The sequence below is a fragment of the Lycorma delicatula genome, chromosome 4 (genome assembly GCF_047948215.1).
Source record: "Lycorma delicatula isolate Av1 chromosome 4, ASM4794821v1, whole genome shotgun sequence".
Taxonomy (NCBI): Eukaryota; Metazoa; Arthropoda; class Insecta; order Hemiptera; family Fulgoridae; genus Lycorma; species Lycorma delicatula.
In genome coordinates this window covers 211,426,488-211,449,017 of record NC_134458.1, presented here as the reverse complement: position 1 = coordinate 211,449,017, position 22,530 = coordinate 211,426,488, and the positions used below count along the sequence as shown (strand labels likewise).

General features: G+C 29.4%; 1 protein-coding gene across 3 annotated transcripts in view; it reads left to right on the top strand.

The window, feature by feature from the left end:
• Positions 1–22,530, top strand: part of Iml1 (GATOR complex protein Iml1) — a 199,049-nt gene that overhangs the window by 66,002 nt on the left and 110,517 nt on the right. For all 3 annotated transcript variants that reach the window (XM_075365142.1, XM_075365139.1, XM_075365140.1), the window contains one exon: positions 19,667–19,884. In XM_075365142.1, the coding sequence (XP_075221257.1) occupies positions 19,667–19,884 (218 nt within the window). The remainder of the gene's footprint in view (positions 1–19,666; positions 19,885–22,530) is intronic.

Sequence of the window (22,530 nt, the reverse complement as noted above, 5' to 3'; positions counted from 1 at the left end):
TAAATAATGATGACTACTGTACTTGCAGTGAACAGAATAAATGCATCTGATGAAGTTACTTTTCATTTTTCTTAGTGATATTGGATGCTGGTTATTCTTTGGAATGGATTTTGCCATTTTCATTTGTGACCATATAAGGAAGTCACTTACAAAAAAAAATTGGTTTTTTCTTACCATTTCAAAATGCTTTTTTTTTAACAAAATCTGTTTTTTGTTTTCTTAATTTGGTATTTTTAAGTGGCAACATTTACCGTAGTCACTAGCCACTTATAGATACCGTTACACCTGCTGTGTAACAGTATCCAATGTAGTTTAAATTTAATAACTAAGGATCCAATGCTATTTACATACTTTAATTTGCAGTTGCTGCTCCCTGAGAGATTTCGGGTGGTTGTAAGTGGTGCAGTTTACCATCTTACCTAAATACATAGCATTAAATAGAAAAGGCTCTCTGGCTTGTACTTGAAAAACCCATTTAATTGTATTTTTAACATTTTATTGCTCTCTTATTTAAAATTAAATAGTAAAATTACAAAAAAAAAAATACAAGAAATCTGTTTAAATGATGTACATTTATTCTATTGATTTTAAAGTTTCAGAATTATATATTCATTTTTATTTTCTCCTGAAACTGGGTTGAAATTAAAAGTATTTATAGATTGTGAAAAATCTATAAATTGTTTTATCAGATCAATGACTTGTCCGGTCTTGAGTGTACTGGAAACTCTGTTGAGAAATAAAAAACAGAACCTGCTTTGATTGACCCAGATAACGTAAGATCTTTTAGTCATTCGGTCCGGTGAGGTAGTTACTCTCAGATTTGTCTTGATTGATGCTTTTAAACTAACTATTGTGAGTAGTAAACACCAATTATAAAATTAAGTAAAAATGCTAGCTTCTGACCGTCAATGATTCATAGACTCATGTAAGCATATTCTATTACTGCTGCACCTGTCGCTGTACTTTTGTCTTAATATCTAACACCATTGATAACAGAAAGACAGTTGTCATTGGAGAATGGCCATTAAAGCACGACCAAGCTAGCATTGTAAGGGTAATATTATGCAATTATAAATTTATTTTGTATATTATTCTTATTAATAGCTAATTGTAGTACTTGTAATTAGTAATATCTAATTAATTTCGATATAATAATATCTATGATACGTTACTATTTAGTGATTATGTTCACTTATGTGTGCCTTATTCTGTAGTGATAAATTTATAATTTATTCAAATGAGAAATTTTCAACTCTCTCATTTACTAATTTAACATCTGTTTAACTTATAAAGCTTTATTTGATTAATGTAATATAAGGGCTGTCCAGAAAGTAAGGAATGATCGCACATATTATTAATGCAGGTGACCTTACTTTGCTTTCCTATTATGCAAAGCTTCCCTGTTGTATTAGTTCAGTATTAACTGAGTTTTATGAATGTAAATACATTATTATTGTTTTCTTGAGACTTTTAAGTGAAAAAATTTGAAATCTTGCAAACACTAAATTTAAAGCGTGATTTAGTCTTTCAATGTAAGAAAATTAATTTTAACTTTGTTCAGAAATTGCAGACAAATATGGGAAATGTTTGGTGGAAATTAATCATGCATGAAAAAGTGATGTGTTACATTCCCTGAGGGAAAATGAAATTTTCATGATGAAACTCATTGTGAATGATCCTGTTGTGTAACTGAAAAACTGAAACAAAAAATTGACTGTTAAATTCATACAGATAGAAGATTCCCTATTGTGGCTTTTACCTCAGATTTGAAGGTCTTCCTAAGTAATTACTGATGAACATCTTGTGTAGAAAACAGTTTATGTACAAAGCAGTTATGATTGGTTCTTTGACTACTGTTGTAAGAAAAGAAAGATGTAATGAGAACAGCCTTGATTTTTTTTCTTTTATATAACCAAGAAGGTAATAAATATCTGGTTAATATTGTTATTAATGATAAAATATGGATCAATGGATGAATAAACCCATTGAAAATAAATGTCAGTTGATAGAGTGACATTATTCAGGGACTCCTGTAAAACTCAAGTTAAATCTAAGCTTGCAGAAAGTGATAGCTGATGTTTTCTAGGCTTGCTTTTGTTGATTTCATATGAAATAGGGCAAAAATAAATTTATAATTATTGTGACTCTAATCTATTAAATCGACCTTATTCTATTTAAAAAAAACATTGTACCCTACCTCATGATAAGGCTTATTCACACTCAGCTTAAGTGATTCAAAATGCTGCTTAAAAACTTTGGCTGTGAAGTTTTATAGCATCTATTTTTGGCTGGCTTTCTTCTGTATGGTTTGTTTTATTTATTTTTACTAAATTTGAAAATTTTATTTCCATTTAACTTCAGTAATTTCATTTTTTACTTCAGTAATATGAATCTATATATTTAAAATAATTGGAAAAAACTTAGCAGAATCCCTCAGCCCCAGCCAGTGGACCAGTTTCATCAAAGTGATTTTTTTGAAGAGCTTATGCCCCCTAGATATGACATCGATGGTCGTCTGCCCCCTCTACCCACCTTTTTGAGAGATATCACAAAAGCATAACTTCACTGTAAATTTGTTATAGGGAAATCAATATAAAGCCCTGACAGAATCCCCTGGCTCAAACCACTGCACCAATTTCACCAGATTTTTTAAATTGAAAATCTAGATATGTCATCAATGGTCACCTGCCCCCCCATTTTTGAGAGACATTGAATAAATAAATCTGATGTAATATTGCATTATTCACTGAAAATGTAGTTTGGAGAGCAATAAATTACACAAAAAAATTAAGCTTCTTTAAAAAGAAATTCTCTTGCCTCTGACCATCCCTCTTCCCTGACTAGCCCGCTCCCCCGTGAAAAATCAATGAACCGAGATATAACTGCATAGCAGCATGTCAAGCAATAATAATGTAATCATTTTTCAAAAACCTATAATATTTTGGTTTAGCTTCATTGAAAAAGTATACAAGGTCAGTGTTTTTTCTTCAGTAGACATTAGATCAAAAAATGTTTTGTTTTTATGAAAATATTTAAATGTTACAACTCTTAACCCACAGGTTCATTTTCAGAATTCAACTATTTTCTTAACTGTAAGGTTGTATACTTGCCCATTGTGTTAACATTTCAATTTTGCAATTTTTTAGGGTTTTAAATTTTTTCACCAGAGAAAAGTAAAAAATATTACGATTCATTTAACTGCTATCTTCCCACTTGATGAATACATTTCTGAATATAATTTCAGATTTTTACAAATTGCTACTAATTTTGATAAGAATCTGTTTAATTTTATTCTAATTTTTTGAATTTTCAAACTTAAATATCTTGGTAAATACTGGACCGATTTTTATCATTAAAATGTTATTTTTAGAATTCTCTGTTGGTTAATGTGTTCTTTTAATTTTTTTTACATTCAGCTTTTAACATTTTTCAAATTTGCAGTATGATAAAAAAATGTTTTAATTAGATAAAAATTTTAATAACACATATTTTTATTTTTGTATCAACGTTAAGATTATTAACAGCGACATCCATAACCAACATAAATAGTAATTTTTTCCGAATCATTGATAAATGAAATTTTATATTTCACTATTATTATTGCTGTTATTATTATTATTATTATTGTACTTTTATATCAATTTTCATAGTATTTTGTATCAAGAGTGAATGTTTTTTGAAGTAGAAAAGGATTGGATCTGAAAACAAAATAAGTTTGTTTTTAAAGTAAATCAAAATTGTTTACAAGTGTAATTTTTTATTTTAATTAGGTGAACTTTTTTTTTAAAAAGACTCATAATTAAAATTTATTTTTTTAACATTAAATGTCTAAGATAATGTTTAAATCTATTTATTTATTTATTTTTTTTCACTTTTGCTAAGTCTTTTCACGACGTCAAGAATCTCAAAGAACAAACACCACATCCTTCAAAATTAAATTTAAAAAAAAAAAATTTTTTTAATTAATTTTTTCTTTTCTTTCCTCAGAATTTTAATGTTGTTTTTATTATTGGAATAGAGGAAATGTTTCAATATTTAAATACCCACTATACAATTGTGATTTCCACTTGTTTCCTAAATTAAAGTAACTTTTAGGCAGCAGTCAAAAAAAAAAGTAATTGTAAAGTAATTTTTAGGCAGGTGGAAGGGAAGATGATAATGAAAGAGTCATTGCTGAGTAGATGACAAAATTACTGTTAGATTTCTGTAATGTTGGAATAGAAGAATTGCTGACATGATAAGTTTACTATATTTAATTGGTGGCTTTTTAGAAAACTAAGGAAAAAAATTTTTTTTTAGTATGAAATAAATACTTTTTTATTATTATTTATTTTAAATTTATAGCCAATTTTTTTTTTTTAATTTCTGGATGGCTCTTATATCTAGTGTTTTTAATGGTTTGATTTTGTTAATGTGGTGATTTGATTTTTTCATAAATAACAAGTGATTGCAAGTATCAAATTATTAAATTGATTAATTTCTGTTCATAAAGTTTTAGTTACATATTATAAAAAAACTTAATTTTAATGATTTCATTATTTTTAATATTCTTATTTTTTATGCTTGCTGAATGTTGATGGTATTTTTTTTTTTAAATAATCGTTGATTATTTAAATTTGAACATATACAAATGCTAGATAACTTTTTAGTGTTTGTAGTTAAAAAAATTAGACAAGCTGGCTTTTTATGTAGATTTTCCATATGTCTTTCTTAGCTACATAATAGATAAAAATTTTCTACCACCTGAGTACATTTTATTATTTTTTCTTTAAAAACATGTACCAATTAAACATTACTTTTCTACTATTATCTTTACAAGCCTCCTGTTTTACTGTGTCCTTTAACTGATTCATTCATTCGTTTTGTGTCCTTTTCTGATTCATTCATTCATTCTTTGTGTTCCTGATTCTGGAACTGTTTTGAATGAACTAATTTTTTTCAGAAAATCTGGTCCATCTTGTTCCTTTTTTTCTTCTTGTGCTTCATTGTCATTTGTTTTATAAATTGTCCCTTGAACTTCTTTGTCAGTTACTTTTATTTGTAACATGTTTCAGATCCACTCATAAATTAGATGCTATAAAAAGTTACTGAAATCATCTTATTATTGGAGGTAATACTAGTTGAAATACATACTAGTACTACATATATCCTTGTTTAATCACTAAGCAAAACAAGATTTATAATTTATAGATTTTTTTTGAGTCCTCATTTTGTCATTGTCTGAGCCTTTCTTTAATTTTTGTGTCCTAAAAATTGTAGATGTATTAGAACGAGTATGCTTCAACAGATATGTGTTTATGATGCTTTGAGTGTTATTTAAGAATAGAACTGTTATAAGCAGTTAAAAGATTATTTATGTCAGTTAATAATGATGAACATTTATCTTCCAACTACAGGGTGTCCCATATAAAACACAACCCATCAATCACTCATCCATGAAATTTCAAAAGTCAAGCTTACTCCCCTACTCGTTACTGAAATGGACTCGTCCAACATCTGAACATCGCAGCGACACAGTAGAACTCTACCGATAGTAACAACAATGCAATCATAACGTTCAGTGTATTGCTAGAGACAAGATGGTGTTTTCGCTAGGTGAACGTGTTTTCATTGTTGAGTCGTACTTCAGTACAAAATCAGCGGTTGCAGTGCAAGATTTGTTTCGCCATACGTACCCAGATAAACCAGCTTCTAACAAAATATCAGTATTAAGGTTAGTTGCAAAATTTAGAGAGACTGGTTCTGTTAAGAACAAGGAACACAAAAGATCTGCGTCAGTGTTGAATACAGATACAGTCACTGAAATCAAAGACCGATTACTCGCCTCGCCAAATAAATCGATCAGACGTTTGTCTGCTGAAATTAATTTGTATAAATCAACTGTTCATCGGGCAACCAAACGATTACAATTATGACCTTATCGCATTCAAATGGTTCATCAACTTCTTGAGCCTGACAAAGAAAAACGGCTACAATATTGTCAACGGTTCCGTCGATTTCTGCCTGAGGGAATTAATGTTATGGATTCGTTATTTTTCACAGATGAAGCACGGTTTCATTTGGATGGCTACGTAAACAGCCAAAACAGTAGAATTTGGAGTGCTGAAAATCTCCACGTTTATCATGAAAAACAATTACACCCGCAGAAGTTGGGCGTGTGGTGCACGATATCGCGGAAGAAAATAGTCGGTCCTATTTTTTTCGAGTACACCATTAATGCAGAACGATATCAGGATATTTTATTTCAGTTCATCGCACTCTTGGAAGAGGAAGACAGATACTGCTGGCTACAACATGATGGTGCGACATCGCACTATGCAGGTTCAACTTTTGATTTCGTCGAGGAATTCTTTGGTAATCGTGTTATCGGTCGAGGCTTGTGGCCACCAAGATCTCCAGATTTGAGTGCGGCGGATTTTTTTCTACGGGGTTACCTCAAAGAAAAAGCATACAGCAACAAACCACGAACACTTGAACGATTGAAAGTCAATATTGAACAAGCTGTATTAAATATCCAGTCACAAACTTTGAAAAAAGTTGCAAGAAACGCTGTAAAAAGAATTGAAGCTTGTATTCAAGAAGATGGCGGCCACTTCCAACATTTACTCTAAATGTAAGGTAATGGATGGTAATAATAAAAATTACATTTACATTTACACACGCCTTTTTATTATTTCAATACCTACCAATATAAGGTTGGGTTGCGTTTTATATGGGACACTGATGTAATTGACATCATTTGGTAATGTAACCAAAGTTCAAGAGGTAGTCCTTGAAGACCATAGTTAGAATATCCATCATACTTACGTGATTGCAGAATTATTGTGTGGGATTTGTCATTACATATTCCTCAACAATCTCAACATGTGACATGTTGTCACTAGAATTATGTTAATTTTCCTAAAAGCCAGAACAGTGATATTTATTTTCTTCACTTGCTGATGGAAATTGTGTAAAATGTAATAGATTTATTTTCTGTTGTGAGTTGTCATGTGTTGCTATTATGATCTTAATACAAGTAGTAATATTCTCAGTGAAAGAACCTTGCCTCACTGAATCCAAAGAAGGCACATCAAGGCTGCAAACATGAAAATAATATATATCTGAAAGAGCAAAATTTTTATATAAAGTTGATTCTCATCTCATTCAACATCAGTTACACCAGATAAAAAGAATCGATTCCTTAGTGCCAGATTGTCAATACAAACTGCTGCATTGAACTTTTGACGTGGCTGTAGGAAAACCAACATGAAGCTGATAACATTGAGGGTGGTCAACATGAAGTGGTGGATCATCCAGCTCACACTTTTCATAGTGCAAATTTTAGAACTCCAAGAATATGGCAGTTGTCTCCACTTTTTGTCTCATGTTTCTCAGAAGTAAAGTTGAAGTAGTAGGTAAGAGAATTTTAGAAGATTAAGAAGTTTAACCAAAGCCAAAAGAGGGACTGAACACCAATGAAAATTGACTTTCAGAATATATTCAGCGAGTCAGAGAAATCTTACATCAGTTTTTGAACTTTCATGGGTGCTACTTTGAAGTGGAAATGTTGAATTGAACTTCATAGGTAATGAAAATATTTTTACAAATATGTTTGGAAATTTTTAGCTAACAAATCATCATAACCTACCTCCTTAAGTATATGTTAAATAATGTAGAACTGTTTTTAGAAGCCTGCTTTTGCCATTTCATTTCTTTCTAACGTTCTAAACTTCAATTATTTTACCTTACCCTCAAGGTAGTTCTTTACCTTTCAAATATTTCCTTTTTATTATTAACCTCACACAGGTCTGATCTCCATTGCTAGGAAGATATATGGAATATTTATACATAGATTCTATTCGTTTAATTATATTTTTCCTTTTCTAAATATCAAATTCACTAGAATTTAAACATATATGGAATTCAACTATTACACCTAAATGTAATTTCTAGTTATTTAACATGTTATTTTCTAGTTAACATGTCATTTCATATCTGTTTTACCTTAATAATTTATTATATTCTAATTTCGCAGTGCATATATTTATTTTTTATTTATTGAACATAAAAGTATTATTTTTTTAAGACTTTTTTATTATTAAAAAAATAACATATTTTAATAATGTTTGTTTACATGTCTGTCTGACCATCTGGATGATGTTATTTTGTAACTACTTCGAACTACTACGTATTATTTTTAATACTACCTATTCTTCGTGATGCGTCCATAAAGTTATAATAGGTTTGGTAAAAAAAAAACTCTATATATTCAAAATTATGCAATCTATCTTTCTTTTTCATGTTTTTTAATGTCAGTAATTTTTTCTTATTTTATCTGTATTTAATTTTCTTCAGGATTATTACATATGTGTATGCACTTTCTCTTATTATTTTGCACTTTTTATTTGCATTATATTTTTTTAATGTTTCTTCTGCATGCTGTTTGTCCACATTTGCACTTTTCTTTGTATTGTTATATTATTTGTTATAAATAATAACTGAAGCAGTGTATTTTATGTTATTATTTTTATAAATAAGTGCTTTTTAACATTAGTAAATCAACAAACATGAAATTACTTACACTTTTTATTTTTTGTTAGAAATATATTAAAAGTATCTGCGATTATGTAGTTTAGGCATATGATCTATTTTATTGACAGATAGGTATAGCTATGGATTCAGATTCCAATACGAAATTTGGATGGAAATTCCAATAAAAAAAATCCTTAATTTAGCTTCTAGCTTACTCTTCCCAGGTACGAGAGTCATTCAATAATTAAAGAAATAAATGACTACAAAACATATTATTTTTTCAATGACAATGAAACTAATGCTACTTTTCAACATAATCCCAGGCTAAATTTAGGTACATATCCCATCTTCTTTTCATGAGCTCTCTTACTCTAATAATGAAGAATTGTTCACTTTGGTATCTCAGCCATGAACCATTCTCGTATTGCATTCTTGACCCTGTTCATTGTTGCTCAACTTGGTGCCATGTAAAAACAATGAGAGGACAAACAAAAAGAAAATCTGAGTATGCGAGAAGAGAACTGTGAACTAAATGTGGTAACAACTTGACAACCAATTTTTGAATAGCTTCTCATGACTTTTAAGTAGTATGGGGGTGAGCATTATCATGCATAAGAATTGCACCTTTTAAGATAGAATCAGGACATTTCCTGTTTATTGTGTGGGTTTCACTTTATTTTCTAGCATGTCACAATAGTACTTTCTGCTGATTTTATGTTATTCTTCCAAATAATCACATTAAATAGGGCTTTTGTAGTTCCTTCCAAACCACCATTAGCATAACTTTATCAACTGACACACAGGTTGGTTTTTTTTTTATTTATTAGACAAACTCAAATGTTTCCATTTCATATTCTGATGTTTGGATTCTGGCCCAACATGATGAATCCAAGTTTCATCAATAATTATTGTATGATCTAAAAAAGTATTATCTTTCTCTGTATACCGTTGTTTAAGTTTTGTAAAAATGTGAATTTGAGCATCTTTGTGATTTTGAGTCGATTGTCTCAGAACCCACCTAAATTTATCATGGATAATGCAATGAACTGTGCTGATACTCACACTTCAAATTTCAGAAAATTGCCAAATTCTGCATGTCTGTTCTTCCAAATAAGGTCGTAAATTAGATTATTCAAAGCTTCAGTTGAAACTTGCACCAGTTTCCTGCTGTAATAAAAATTTGCGACAAACACTTTCCTGCTTGATTTAAACTTATTAATCCACTTACAAAAATTTGCATGGTTAATACATGTTTAACTTACTGTTTGCCATACTGTTTTAACATTGGCAAGTGAATTTCGGTCAGTTTTACACCTTGAGAAAATAAAAATCTTATCACACCACCCTGCTCTTCCACGATACATGTTTCAAGCAGAGCTGAGATTTTGAAATAAATAAAAGAAGTTATAATAATGGAAATAGCTGATATTTTCTGTCAAGGTGCCAACTTGAACGTCAGACAATTTCTGTTTATTTTATTTAATAATTTTTTCATTGTTGCCATTTGTCTCTTTTATCATTGAATGACTCTTATACCCGTGGGAGAGTATATTACATAGTGAAAATTATGAATAATTGCTATGGGCACTTTCTGGAGTTAAAGTTAATTCCAAATGTATAAAGTTAAATATGTAAACTAAAATTCTTTCTGTATGTACAGTAGTATGCAGATTAATCTGAACACAGGTGCTATTTAATAAAAAGCAACTATTTAGAAAAAAAATCATATCATTACAATATTTGAATATCTAGTTAATAATATGCCCTCCTTTATTCTTAATCACTCCACATAAACGATTTGGCTTTGATTCAACAAGTGTACCACACATTTTTTTGATCTTTTCATCATGAAACCATCCCGATATTGGTTTAATGAGATCAATTTTTGTTATACAATTCATTTTTGAGAGTCGTTTTGTTTACTATTGCCCAAAAATTTTCTTTTGGGTTTAAGTTGGGGAGTTGCCTGGCCACAGGAGGAGGACTTTAATGTTTCATTCTTTGAAAAATTTTTCTAATTTTTTGACAGTATGGCATGGCGCCAAATGTTGTTGGAACATTCTGTTGCCTTGTAGGAATTTGTTTTGAAGTTATGTCAGAACACTTTCCTTTAGAATCTTATCCATCACTTTTCAACATACCATCTACTGGAAGTAATGAAGTTAATGTTTAACTGATTGTTGGGTATAGTCAGTGATGAACTTTCATCTGATGCCTTTCTAATGTATAAAGCCCTTTGTCCCTACAAAGGGACAAAGGGAGCCACATTTTTAAAACATAAAAATGTGGCTCATTGGAAAACACAACATTTTTCCAGTATTCTTTGGTTTTTTAACAATTTTCATGCTATAGTGTTTTGTGAAAGTCAAAAACAAGCTTCATATGCCAATCCATGGTCCATTTAGCACATGCTAACTGGACCTTGGTCTTTTTTTTGCACATTGCTGGTGTTAAAAACTGCTTTTTACCTGGCCAATGAGCTTTCCATCCAGCTGTAAGGAGTTGGCGTCTAACAGTTGTCACATGCAAATCTGTTCCACTGGCTGCTAATTCTCGATTTAGGTCCACATCAGATAATTTTGGATCAAGTTTACTTTTTCTCATTTATAACTGATCCTGTTTAGAATAGTTTTTCTTTTACAGCCACATTTGCCTTTCATTTGAGCTGAAAAGGATCCAGTTTCATTAAATTGTCTTAAAATAGCATTTATTGTCCCAAGTTCAACATCCCACTCAGAAGTTAGTTCTCATTGTGACATACTGGGATGTTCAGAAAGATAAATAATTTTCTTCCAAACCCTTTATTGGAGTTATGTCCATTATTATATATTCAAGACATACAGAACAAAAGAATATGAAAATTTGATTTTGCGATAAAAAAATGTAATCGACTTTCACAAAACACTATAACATGAAAATTGTTAAAAAACTAAAGAACAATAACATAACATTATACAGTTAACTTAAATAATGAGTGTGATTAAGCAGTGTACCCATTACATAGAAATAAACAAAAATTTCTCTGTGTTCAGATTAATCTGCACACTAATGTTACTGATTATGTATGTATTTGTACATATTCAAAGTGTTAAGTATTCAAAAAATTACAGTATACATGATGATAGGGGGACCAACTTTTTTGATTTTAGATTTTAATCAAAACTCTTCAAAAATTTGGAGCAGTTTTTTGTGAAGAAAAAAAAATGGCAGATATATCGATTGTTTACCTTAGAAAAATAAAGCTTTTGTTTAATTTTCAATGGGTCTTTATGCTGGTCAGGAATGGCAGCTTTCCATATGCTACCAATTTCCACTGAGCTAATGACCATAGCTGTTGATGCCCCGCTCTTTCATAATAAAACAAATTAACATTTGATTTCAAATAAAAGTATCTGAAAATTGTTTTTATTTGCTGATATGTCCGATTCTCCTACAATTTAATTTACAAATTTTCAACGTGGTTCTGCCAATTTAATAGATATACATTAATATGAAATGATGTCTCTAATGATCCACCATTATCTTAGGTTAGATGATGTTAGTTTAAAAAAATAATAATAACCCACCGAGTTGATCTAGTGGTGAACTTGTCATCACAGATCAGCTGATTTTGAAGTCAAAAGTTCTAAAGTTCAAATCCTAATAAAGGCAGTTACTTTTATATGGATTTGAATAATAGATCATGGGTACCGGTGTTCTTTGGTGGTTGGGTTTTAATTAACCACAAATCTCAGGAATAGTTGACCTGAAACTGTACCAGACTACACTTCATGTACCTTCATATACATATCATCCTCATTCATCCTCTGCAGTAATACCTTATGGTGATTCCGAAGGCTAAACAGAAAAAGAAAAAAAAATTTAAAAAAAAATAATTTTTAAAAATGAAGGGCTTCTTAATAAATTTGTAATTTTTATTTTTAGTCCAATAATCCACCTTTTTTAATGCAGGAATTATATATTTATTTTGTCAAAACTTTTTGTAATTTTTAAAGGAAAAAGTACAAAAGCTTTAAAAACTGAAATATTGCATTATGAGAATTTAAAAAATAGATTTAAGAAACATAGATATACACAGTTACGGTATAAAAAAAGAACAAAACTAACTTTCAGAGAACCATTAACTAGGTTATTTAAGTATTTTGACAAAGGACTAACTTATTCCTTTATCATAGTATTAATTTCCTTTAGAAACTTTTTGTCTTTTTATGGTTGTTTTATTCACTACTATGTTATAGTATACATCACAGAAGAAAAAGCTTGTCTTTAAAGAAGTATATTTGGAAAAAATTGTGTTTTATAACCTATTAAATATTGTTCTTGTCTGCTTTAGTCTAAAGTTTCAATTTGAAGAAACCGCATAGCAATTGCAGCAAATCATTTATAAGCTATTTTTCCAGTGGTGAAATTTCAGTATTCAATAAATTTGTTAATCGTTTAAAAATGTTAGCATTTAAATACATTTATGAACGTACTTTAATCTGTCATTTTAATTTTTTCCAATTGTCTGTTTCATTATGTCAACCATTAAAAAATTGGTATTTCAGCTCTCTGTAAAGAAAAAAAATATTTTTCTTATGAACTGTATTTTAACAACACTGCTAGTAGTTATATGAGCAGAAGAACATGTTCATTTTTCTGACAGAGGTAATAGCTTCTTAGTTACACTTAAATGATGCTAATTTTTTATAGCACTTACTCTTTTATCTATCACATATTTACTCTATTAATGAAATTACTGAACATTAAAATAACACTCTCAAAAATGGCTGAAAAATAGGATGCTTTTTATGTATAATTTACAATATTCCTATTGCTTATTTTCAAAATTTATTGAAAGTCTCAAGATAATGCTGAAAGAACAAGGATCAGAACTCTTCAAAGACTAGATTTTTTCTTTTGGACAAACATTATAGTAAACTTAACTTGTTGTTACTCATAATTATTGTTACATCAAACAAAAATAACATGTAAATTGTTGCATTTGTTTCTAGTTTTATTAAAATTTTTTTTTAAATATTATGCAGATTGAAAAAAATTAAGATCATAAATATTAGAGTAAAACAGCATATAAAAGTTTGCTTAAGAGAGAAATTATTATGTTGAATTTTAATTTAAAATTATTTTTTAGTTTATATAGCAGATTAGTATGGAAATGGGTTAGATAGTTGGTGGCATGTGGGTGTGTGAAATTGGGAAATCTTGGTTTGGTACAAAGATGTCCAGTGTCCTAATAAGATTTTGATTATATCTCTGTCTACAATGGATTCAATTGGTTACATAATGTAAAAGGTTAATTGACATTTTGTCAGTTTTATTGGGCCTTGATGAAATTAAATTACTCAGTTTACTAAGAAATGTGTAATTCGTGTTGATTCAGTATTTACTCATATTAGTACATTAAATATCAATTGTGTTATTATTATTATTTATATTTTAAGGTATGTATTTGCAGATCCATTTGCATGGTAATTTTTGTTACATTCTAATAAATTATATTAAATGTATGTATTTCATAAAATGCAGGGTGCACATTGTGTAATGTTCTGTTTTTGTGCTATGTTGGGAGGTATATTTCCACATGTTCTTAGTGATTGTTCTGATTTCCTATTTCTCTTTTTTTTGTAGGTAATATTCATGTTTTGTTCATATAATAAGTTTATTTAAGTATCAGTGATTTATTTCTTATTTTAATATAATATAGTTAAGATTATTCCACAAGATGCTTTTATTCCCAAAGTATAAAATTGTGTAAATAGCAGTTTGCATAGCAAATAAAGTATTAATTGAAGATTAAAGTATAATCTAACCTGTCTTTGAATGTCTAAGGACAGGAAAAAGTTCCATTGAACCTAGGATTCCATTCAGTTCAGTTTACCAAAAATAAACATGTCCTACTTACCTAAAGAAGAGTGCCCAAGTTTATTGTAATATAGGTACCAAGGTTATATTATATTTAGTTAGTCATCACAGGTTTTATGTACACTGTATTTATTTTAAGACAATACACTCACAAAAATATCCTGTAATTTCAAAAAAAATTACCTTCATTTATTATTCTAAATAACTGAAAGCCTACAATATTTTTCTCATTAACAGTGCTGCTAATCTATTATTACTAAATGTCCAATATTTAAAAACTGTTCACACTATTTTGAAAGGGAATATTGTTGCAATAAAGAATTGTATAAAAAGTAAACATGAAAAAACTTCTTGTTAATTAACAAGATTCTTGCATTAAATCTCAGATCATTCCTTCTTGAATCATAAGTTCTCCATCATCTCAGATCATTGAATTTTAAGAACAGTTATTTCAATTTTAATAAATTAATTAACAGAATAAAAAAATTATCACCTCTTATAGAACATGATTTAGTCAGTTACTCAAAATATTATTAAATGAAAAATTATTCTCTAAATATGACTTTCTTGGTTTATACTTTACTATTCACCCACTATTGATTTTATCTTTATGTGTAAAATCTTTATCAAAATGCAATAAATACACTGATAAAGTAATAATCAAATTGGCCCTATAGTTCCTCAGTTTTAACTATACACTGATATTTGATTTATGTATGAACATACAGTTAAAATTTTAATTTAAAAAAAATTAATGAAAGATAAGAAAAAATCATATAATTACCTTTTTGCACAAAAAATGATCAAATTGTGTATTTACATGTATCATGTTCTTTTATTTTTATGTTTATGTTCAATTTTTGTAAGTTACGCAATTCAAATTTAAATGTTACCTTCTGTCTGTATGTTTCTGTTATTGTATAATGTAAAAATATCTTGAATAAAATTGTTTTGGTTTTTCTTCTAATGGATTTATAGTTCATAAGTGAGTGGTTTGAATTACCAGTTTCCAGTTGAACATATTGTTGGATTTATGTGTTTAGTTAAGGCTATCTATTCTTCAGTAATTTTAACATGATTTAAAATATATTGGATTAAGTCAGATTAGCTAAAATAATAATATTAAAAAATGTGATTGAAAAAACTAATTATTGGCTATTTTAATTTTAAAAGTTTTATTGTAAATTAATTATAAATTAAATTAGATGAAATGTTCTTTTGAAATAATTTTTTTACTCCTTCATACCATTCTACAGAGAATGCAATTTTACCATGTGATATGATTTCATGAAGATTATTCTAATCTGATCATTAAGCTGGTATCCCATCATGGTAGTGTTCATCATAAATGTGATTTAATTTTGCATTTGTAAAATATTTGTTCTGTAATTTCATCTACGGTTCAGTATCATTGTATCTTCAGTGCCACTTTTTTAACAAGACAAACTTGTCAAAATTGTTTTTTATAAGTACAATTTAGTATGAATTCTTGGTTATTAGGTGTAATTTTATTGTTGATTTATCATATTTTTTTGGAGGGGAGTTACATATTAAGGCAAGAAAGAAAAAGAAAAAGTGGGTATAAAACAAAAATAATACTACAAAAATAAGATTTTGTTAACTCCACGGTCATTTCATAAGCTATTTGTTATTTAATTCTTAAAATAATTTGTTTTTTTTTTAAATTTAAAATTTTAAGAAATTGTTTAAGATTATCTATATAATTAAAATATTAATGGTAAATGATGCAAATAAGTTAATAGGTTAATAAATTTAAAAATTTGTTTTTATTACTATCGTCAATTACAAATAATTACTATTAACTACAGCAGCAACAAAATAGATGCAGTATGGGTGATATGATGAACATAAGTATTCCTTAAGATCATTTTAAATCTATCTGATCATTGCATTTGGAATCAGTAATTGTATTACACCGGCATGAAATGGGCTCTTACTATGAATAACAAAATGAAGAAGTTGATTTTCCTTCCCATCCCTACTAATTTTTTCATCTTTGAATAGATATTACGGAATTTTGTTTGTTCTGCTCTGGATCCATCTATGGCATTATGCCGACACCTTGAATTAGCCACTAGGGTACTTCCTTATTAGGGCTTAGTTTGTTAGTAATTTCTGATGTGGGACTGCCCTGGTACTAGAGTCCTTAGGGATTAAATAAAAAATCAAACTAATGATTGAAGTATATTAAAGTAGAAAACATTGTAGTGTGCATTAAAGTACACAAAAGTAGGATGCCAAGCTTAGATAAAGCTTGACATCCTATTTCTAAAATCTATCTATATGTAAGTCAACTAGATATAGCTATTCTAAAATCCATTATTGATGTGATATGTTTTTTTGTCTCAACCTAGAATTACTTTCTTATGTCTCTAAGGTCTCACAGTGAATTTTCTTTAACTTCTTGAATTGTTTAAAAATGATTACCTTTCAAGTTCAATTTGTAATTTTGAAAAAAAATATCTGCAAGAGTCAAGTTGGAGAGTGTAGGGTATTGTCAGTATATGTTTCTTTAAAAACTCTAGTAAGAAATTCACTAACACATGTGCATATGCGTTAACCAACCATGGTGCATCATCCATGAATTACCTACCTACACTTCCAGCTGGTTCATTCTCATTACATTCCTTAAATACTACATTACTGTCAAATAAAATTCTTTCCTGTAAGTTTGACCTTAGTGGACAAACTCCAGCTTAATGACAAGTTTATAGTAAAAAAATGCAATCAATATGACCTTCATGTTGGAGCAACCTTGTTGTGCAATTTTTGGGAACAGTGATTATTTTACCATCCACTGTGATGGTTGTGCTTTGGTTTCCATGTTGCAACCATACACCCCCCTCATTTCATCACTTGTTAAAATTTTTTTTTTTGTTTGTTCATGGTCAGGAGTTATTATTATTTTTTTATTTTTTTTTGCTAAAACAGGTGGCAGGAACTTGTACAAATTCCCACTTTTTATAAACCTTGTAGACAGTCAGCCAATAATTTTCCATGATAATAAGTATGATGAAAATTACTTTCCAGTGTAATTGTCATAATTGAGCTGTCATCTATCCACATGTTTCATTGTTTTTGATCATTACTCTAATTTGAAATTACTAAATCACTCACAACACTGCTCATGCAAGGTTTGTCAAAAAATAAATCAGACTTTTTCAAAAATTTTCTGTTTACTTTTTATAAGAATTAATTAAATTTATCTCCTTCAAAGTACTGACCTCGACTGTTAATATACAGTGCTCTCAGCATTTTTTGCACTATTGGAATGTATTGTGGTACACACATTTTGTAGTACGCTAACCCAAAGTATATTTCTTTCTATTATCTAGAAAAGATATTCTTCTGAGGTGGCTTTCATTATTGGAAGTGGAAAGAAGTTCACCGTTACATAAGGTGAATATGGAAGTGGAACACAACAGTTGGTGCTTTACCAAAACCCTTGATTAAGGAGTGGTGAATGTGCAGGAACACTGTCAATGGTGCAGCAACCATGTTTCCGGTCTATTTGAGTACAGCCCAGAGAAATGTATATTTATATATATATATATATATATATGTATATGTAACAAATATGTTTTACATAATTATAATATATGTTTCAAGTCTATTTCTGACAGTCTCAAGCATTACAATACTTCTAAATAAAATTTATTAATATTATCGCCATATGAGATGTACTTTTACTTCCAATGTACTTTTCACTTCCAATCAAGGACTCAATTCCAAATGTAGAAGACAATTATCATATTTACATTTGGAACATCATTGGCAAGTTCAGTTCAAAGCGCTGATACCAATCATAACACAGTGTAAGGCTCCTCATACATTCTTTCCCATCAGCTTTTCACAGCATTTTCAGTTTTTTGTACATCTTGCACAATTTAGAACAGAATTCTGCATGAACATATTGCTCTTCTAGAGTCTTCATTTTCTTTTTTATCAAAAAATCATGGAAAGTACAAAACACAACTCATTTACATAGCTGTAGGCTGAAAATGAAACAGTATGCAAATGGAATATTACTTCTAAAGAGTCCCACTATGAGCACTACTAATAGAATATTGAGTGTCAATACATTTGAATATTATTTAAAAAGTTAGGTTTCTTTTTAGTTTTTAAAACTTTTCTCAAATTGAATTATTATTTACTTTTTGGTTTTTGTCAAGATAATCAAAACAACCATCAAATCAAAGCTCATTCAAGTCGCCCTAAAATTTAAACTAAAAAGGATTTGTCATGTTATCACTATAGAGATAGTGTTAGAAAGTGACTAAAGAACACTATTTCCAACCCCACAATTAAATGGCACCTTTCTTCAGGTCCAACTTCTGTTTAGACCAATAAATTCAGATGGTGTTGGATGTTGAAGCTCGTGTGCACGTGCGCTCATGTGTGTGTTAAAAAATTATAATATTATAACCTCCAGATATAAAATAAAAAGGTAAGAACACTTAACTCCAAAGAGTAACACCATATTCACCAATCAAAAATATAAATTACACATTAATTAAAATAAAATTAAATTAAAATAAATTTCATCAGTATGTGTGTATATATTATGTCAATAAATTAAAACCTCTACTACCTATTATGGCATGATAATGAGTGGTATTATAGTTAAATCATTTAGTTATTATATCAGGTTTACCAGTTTAAATATTGTTCTATAGTATTCAATTTGCTTGAATGGATGTGACACTCCAAAAGCTCTACAGTTAGGTAAGTTTTCTTACCTTTTTATTCTGACTGTATCTGTTGGTTATAATATTTTAATAATTTAAATTGCGTTATTTGATACAGTAGTAAATATGTTTAAAAAAATATATCTATACGAGTATGTGTGATATATATATATATATATTTTTTTTAATATTGTGCCGAATCTTTGTTTTCCCTTAAATAGATTATAGCGCACAGCTCTGTTTTATATTTTGGAAGACCTGCAATCATTTACTGCTTAGATTTAAATTTTAGTACAGCTTTAAAGGGAAATGTCATTTGATGTTATGTCCCTTTTAAGAATCTTGTTCAAAGTCATAATGTGAAAAATATCTTGTGGTAAACATATTTTTTAATATTATAATTTTTAATTCAGTGTATGATGGAATGAAAAATATTATTCAATAAATTTTATAAATTCTTTGTTGTAACATATGGTTTATTTTGTCTGTTACTGTAGTATTATGATTGTTGTTATTATCTTTTTCTTATTGTCATTAAAATATTAATATGTATTAAATCACTGTTTCTATCTTTATAATAGGTGTTGATTGGAAGTCATTAACAATTCCAGCATGTTTACCAATTACTACTGATTATTTTCCTGATGAGCATTGTTTAAAAAATGATTATGTATTTTCTGATTATAATCTGTTGCCGGATGATGTAAATGCAGATTATGCTCAGCAACGAGCGATTTATAGGAAGCCATTATCCACTCAGGAAGTCTTCCAGGAATTAGTTTCACAAAGACTTGCTCAGGTAAAATGTAAAATTATTTATTTTATTTACTAAATTTGTTGCTAGAAGTTACTGTATTCAGTACCTTTTTTAGATATTTTTTGTTACAACATCCATGTAATATCTATTTCAGGATTTTCCGTGAAGCTTCATTTAGAGAGTTTTCTTTTCATTATCGTAATACTTTGCATATTTATTTGTAATTTATATGTTAACATAATGATCTAAAGTGGTTACTCATTTTAAATGAGTGACCAAGCTCAGTTCAAGCTTATTGTAACGTGCTTCTTATATTTCCAGAACTTTCAGATGTTGGTAGGAGGTTCAGTTCATCTTTTTTATATACATGTGAATAATTCAAATCACAAAATCCTAAGAAACAAGCAGGACTCTTACTTCATGATCATATTGAATGTTCTGTGTTGTTTAGTTTAATATTAGAGCCTTACGATTGTAAGGCTCTAATATTAAACTAATTCTTTGAAAAAATCTGAATATGAATTTCTAACAGCCATTTGTGAATTAATATCTCAAATCTGATCATTATATTTTTACATTGTGAAATGATTCCATATATGATATGGAATCTTTAAAAAAAAATTCTCTAATTTTTTTCAACATTTAATAAGTCAGCTATTTCATCTTAAAACTGGAGTTAGACAGCTAGAATTAGATTTGCTGTCAAAACTGTTGTTAAAAATCTTCCAACTAGAATTAGACAGTTGCTCTTTGAAATACAACATGCTGCCTAAGTTTTATTGCCCACCAAGTAATGAAATTATTTGGATAAATGTTTAATTTAAAGCCATCCTTGAAGTTAAACAAAAAAAAAAATTGTGAAAGAATTTTTCAGGTTGACCCATTGATTTTTAAGTTTTAAGCAAAAACAAACTCTGTACATATGAGAGATGTGTCAAAAAATAAGTTACACCCTCGCCATGTTCTTGAACTGAAAGGTACATGTTAATGTCTTGTAGTGACAGCACTGGTTGTGTTGTCTTCACACTCCCCCAGCAGCAATTCTGTATGATTTTCAATATGTGTGTAGTGTTGTTGTCAATATGGCGTGTCCTATAGGGATTTTGTCCAGATTAAAAATGCATTCAGCAGTCCAATTTTTGTGGGTAAAAAATTACAATTGTTGTGAAATTCATCACCAAGTTGTTGAGGTGTACAATGAGAATGCAGTGTCATGCCCTATGATCACAAAATGGTGCCAAATGTTCAGAAACGGAAAAACAAATGTGAGTGACGAACTGCATGCTGGGTGTCCTTCAACTGCAGACACAACAGGTAACGTGGAACACGTGAATGAAGTGATCTTGAGTGACCAGCACATTAAAATTAGAGAGATTGCGAGTGAACTTAACATCAGTTATGGTAGTTTGTTTGGGACAGTTTTTGAAACAGATCATCACAGGGGATGAGAGCTGGGTGCTTCATTACACTCCTGAAACTAAATGAGCATCACATGAACGGAGACACAAAAATTCGCCATGCCAAAAAAAAGTGCAAACATTTCCACATGTTCGATAGGTTATGCCGACAGTCTTTTTTGATTCTGAGGGAGTTGTTTACACTGAATTTATTCCCCGAGGAACAACAATCAATGCCGAATCTTATTGTGAGACTAAAAAAATTGCATAAAGCCAGTAAAGATTGAAGACCTGGAAGACTGAGCAATGGGGTCATTTTACTTCATGACATTGATGCTCCTCATTCAGCTCATGTAACAAAGGAGTTACTGCAAAAATTCAAGTGGGAAGTGTGGTCTCATCCACCTTACAGCCCTGACCTAACACCCTGCGACTACCACCTGTTTGGTCCTCTCAAGCGAGACCTGGGAGGGGAGCGTTTCACTAATGATGGACTGAAGGAAGCGGTCCTTAAATGGTTGAAGGAAATTTGACGAAATTTTTATGAGAGTGGAACTGAAAAACTTATCATAAGGTATGAAAAGTGTTTAGAAAAACTTGGTTAATATGTCAAAAAATAGATAAAAATATGAAGCTTTTTGTTCAATAAAAAAAAATTGTCTTATAAATATGTATTTGTTTCATAGAGGAAGTGTAACTTACTTTCTGATCGTCCCTCACATATATATGTGTAGGCATCTCTTTTATATGGATTTGAATACTAGATTGTGGATACCAGTGTTCTTTGATGGTTGGGTTTCAGTTAACTACACATCTCAGGAATGGTTGACCTGAGACTGTACAAGACTACACTTAATTTATATTCATACATATCATCCTCATTCATCCTCTGAAGTAATAACTTATGGTTATTACTTCAGAGGCTAAACAGAGAAAAGAAAGGTATTCATAAAGAAATTGAAAACATTTTGGAATATGTACTACAAATGAAAATAGAAATGTTTGTATATGAACAAAAGTAACTAAAAAAGAAGAATTATTCACAAAAATGTTCAAACCGGTTGAAATTAACTGAAACAGTCCTGATACATTAAGAAGAACCAACCAAAAAAATCTAAATCAAGCAGAAAATTGTGTAAGTAGTGTTGGAGGAATTTTTAATAATTATAATAGTAAATCTGGAATAAGTTTTTATTTATTTGTAATGGCTGATTTTGTTTCTGGATATTTTCCAATTACTTCTTTTAATTCTCTTTAAAATTATGATACAGTACTCTTCTGCCACGTTTCG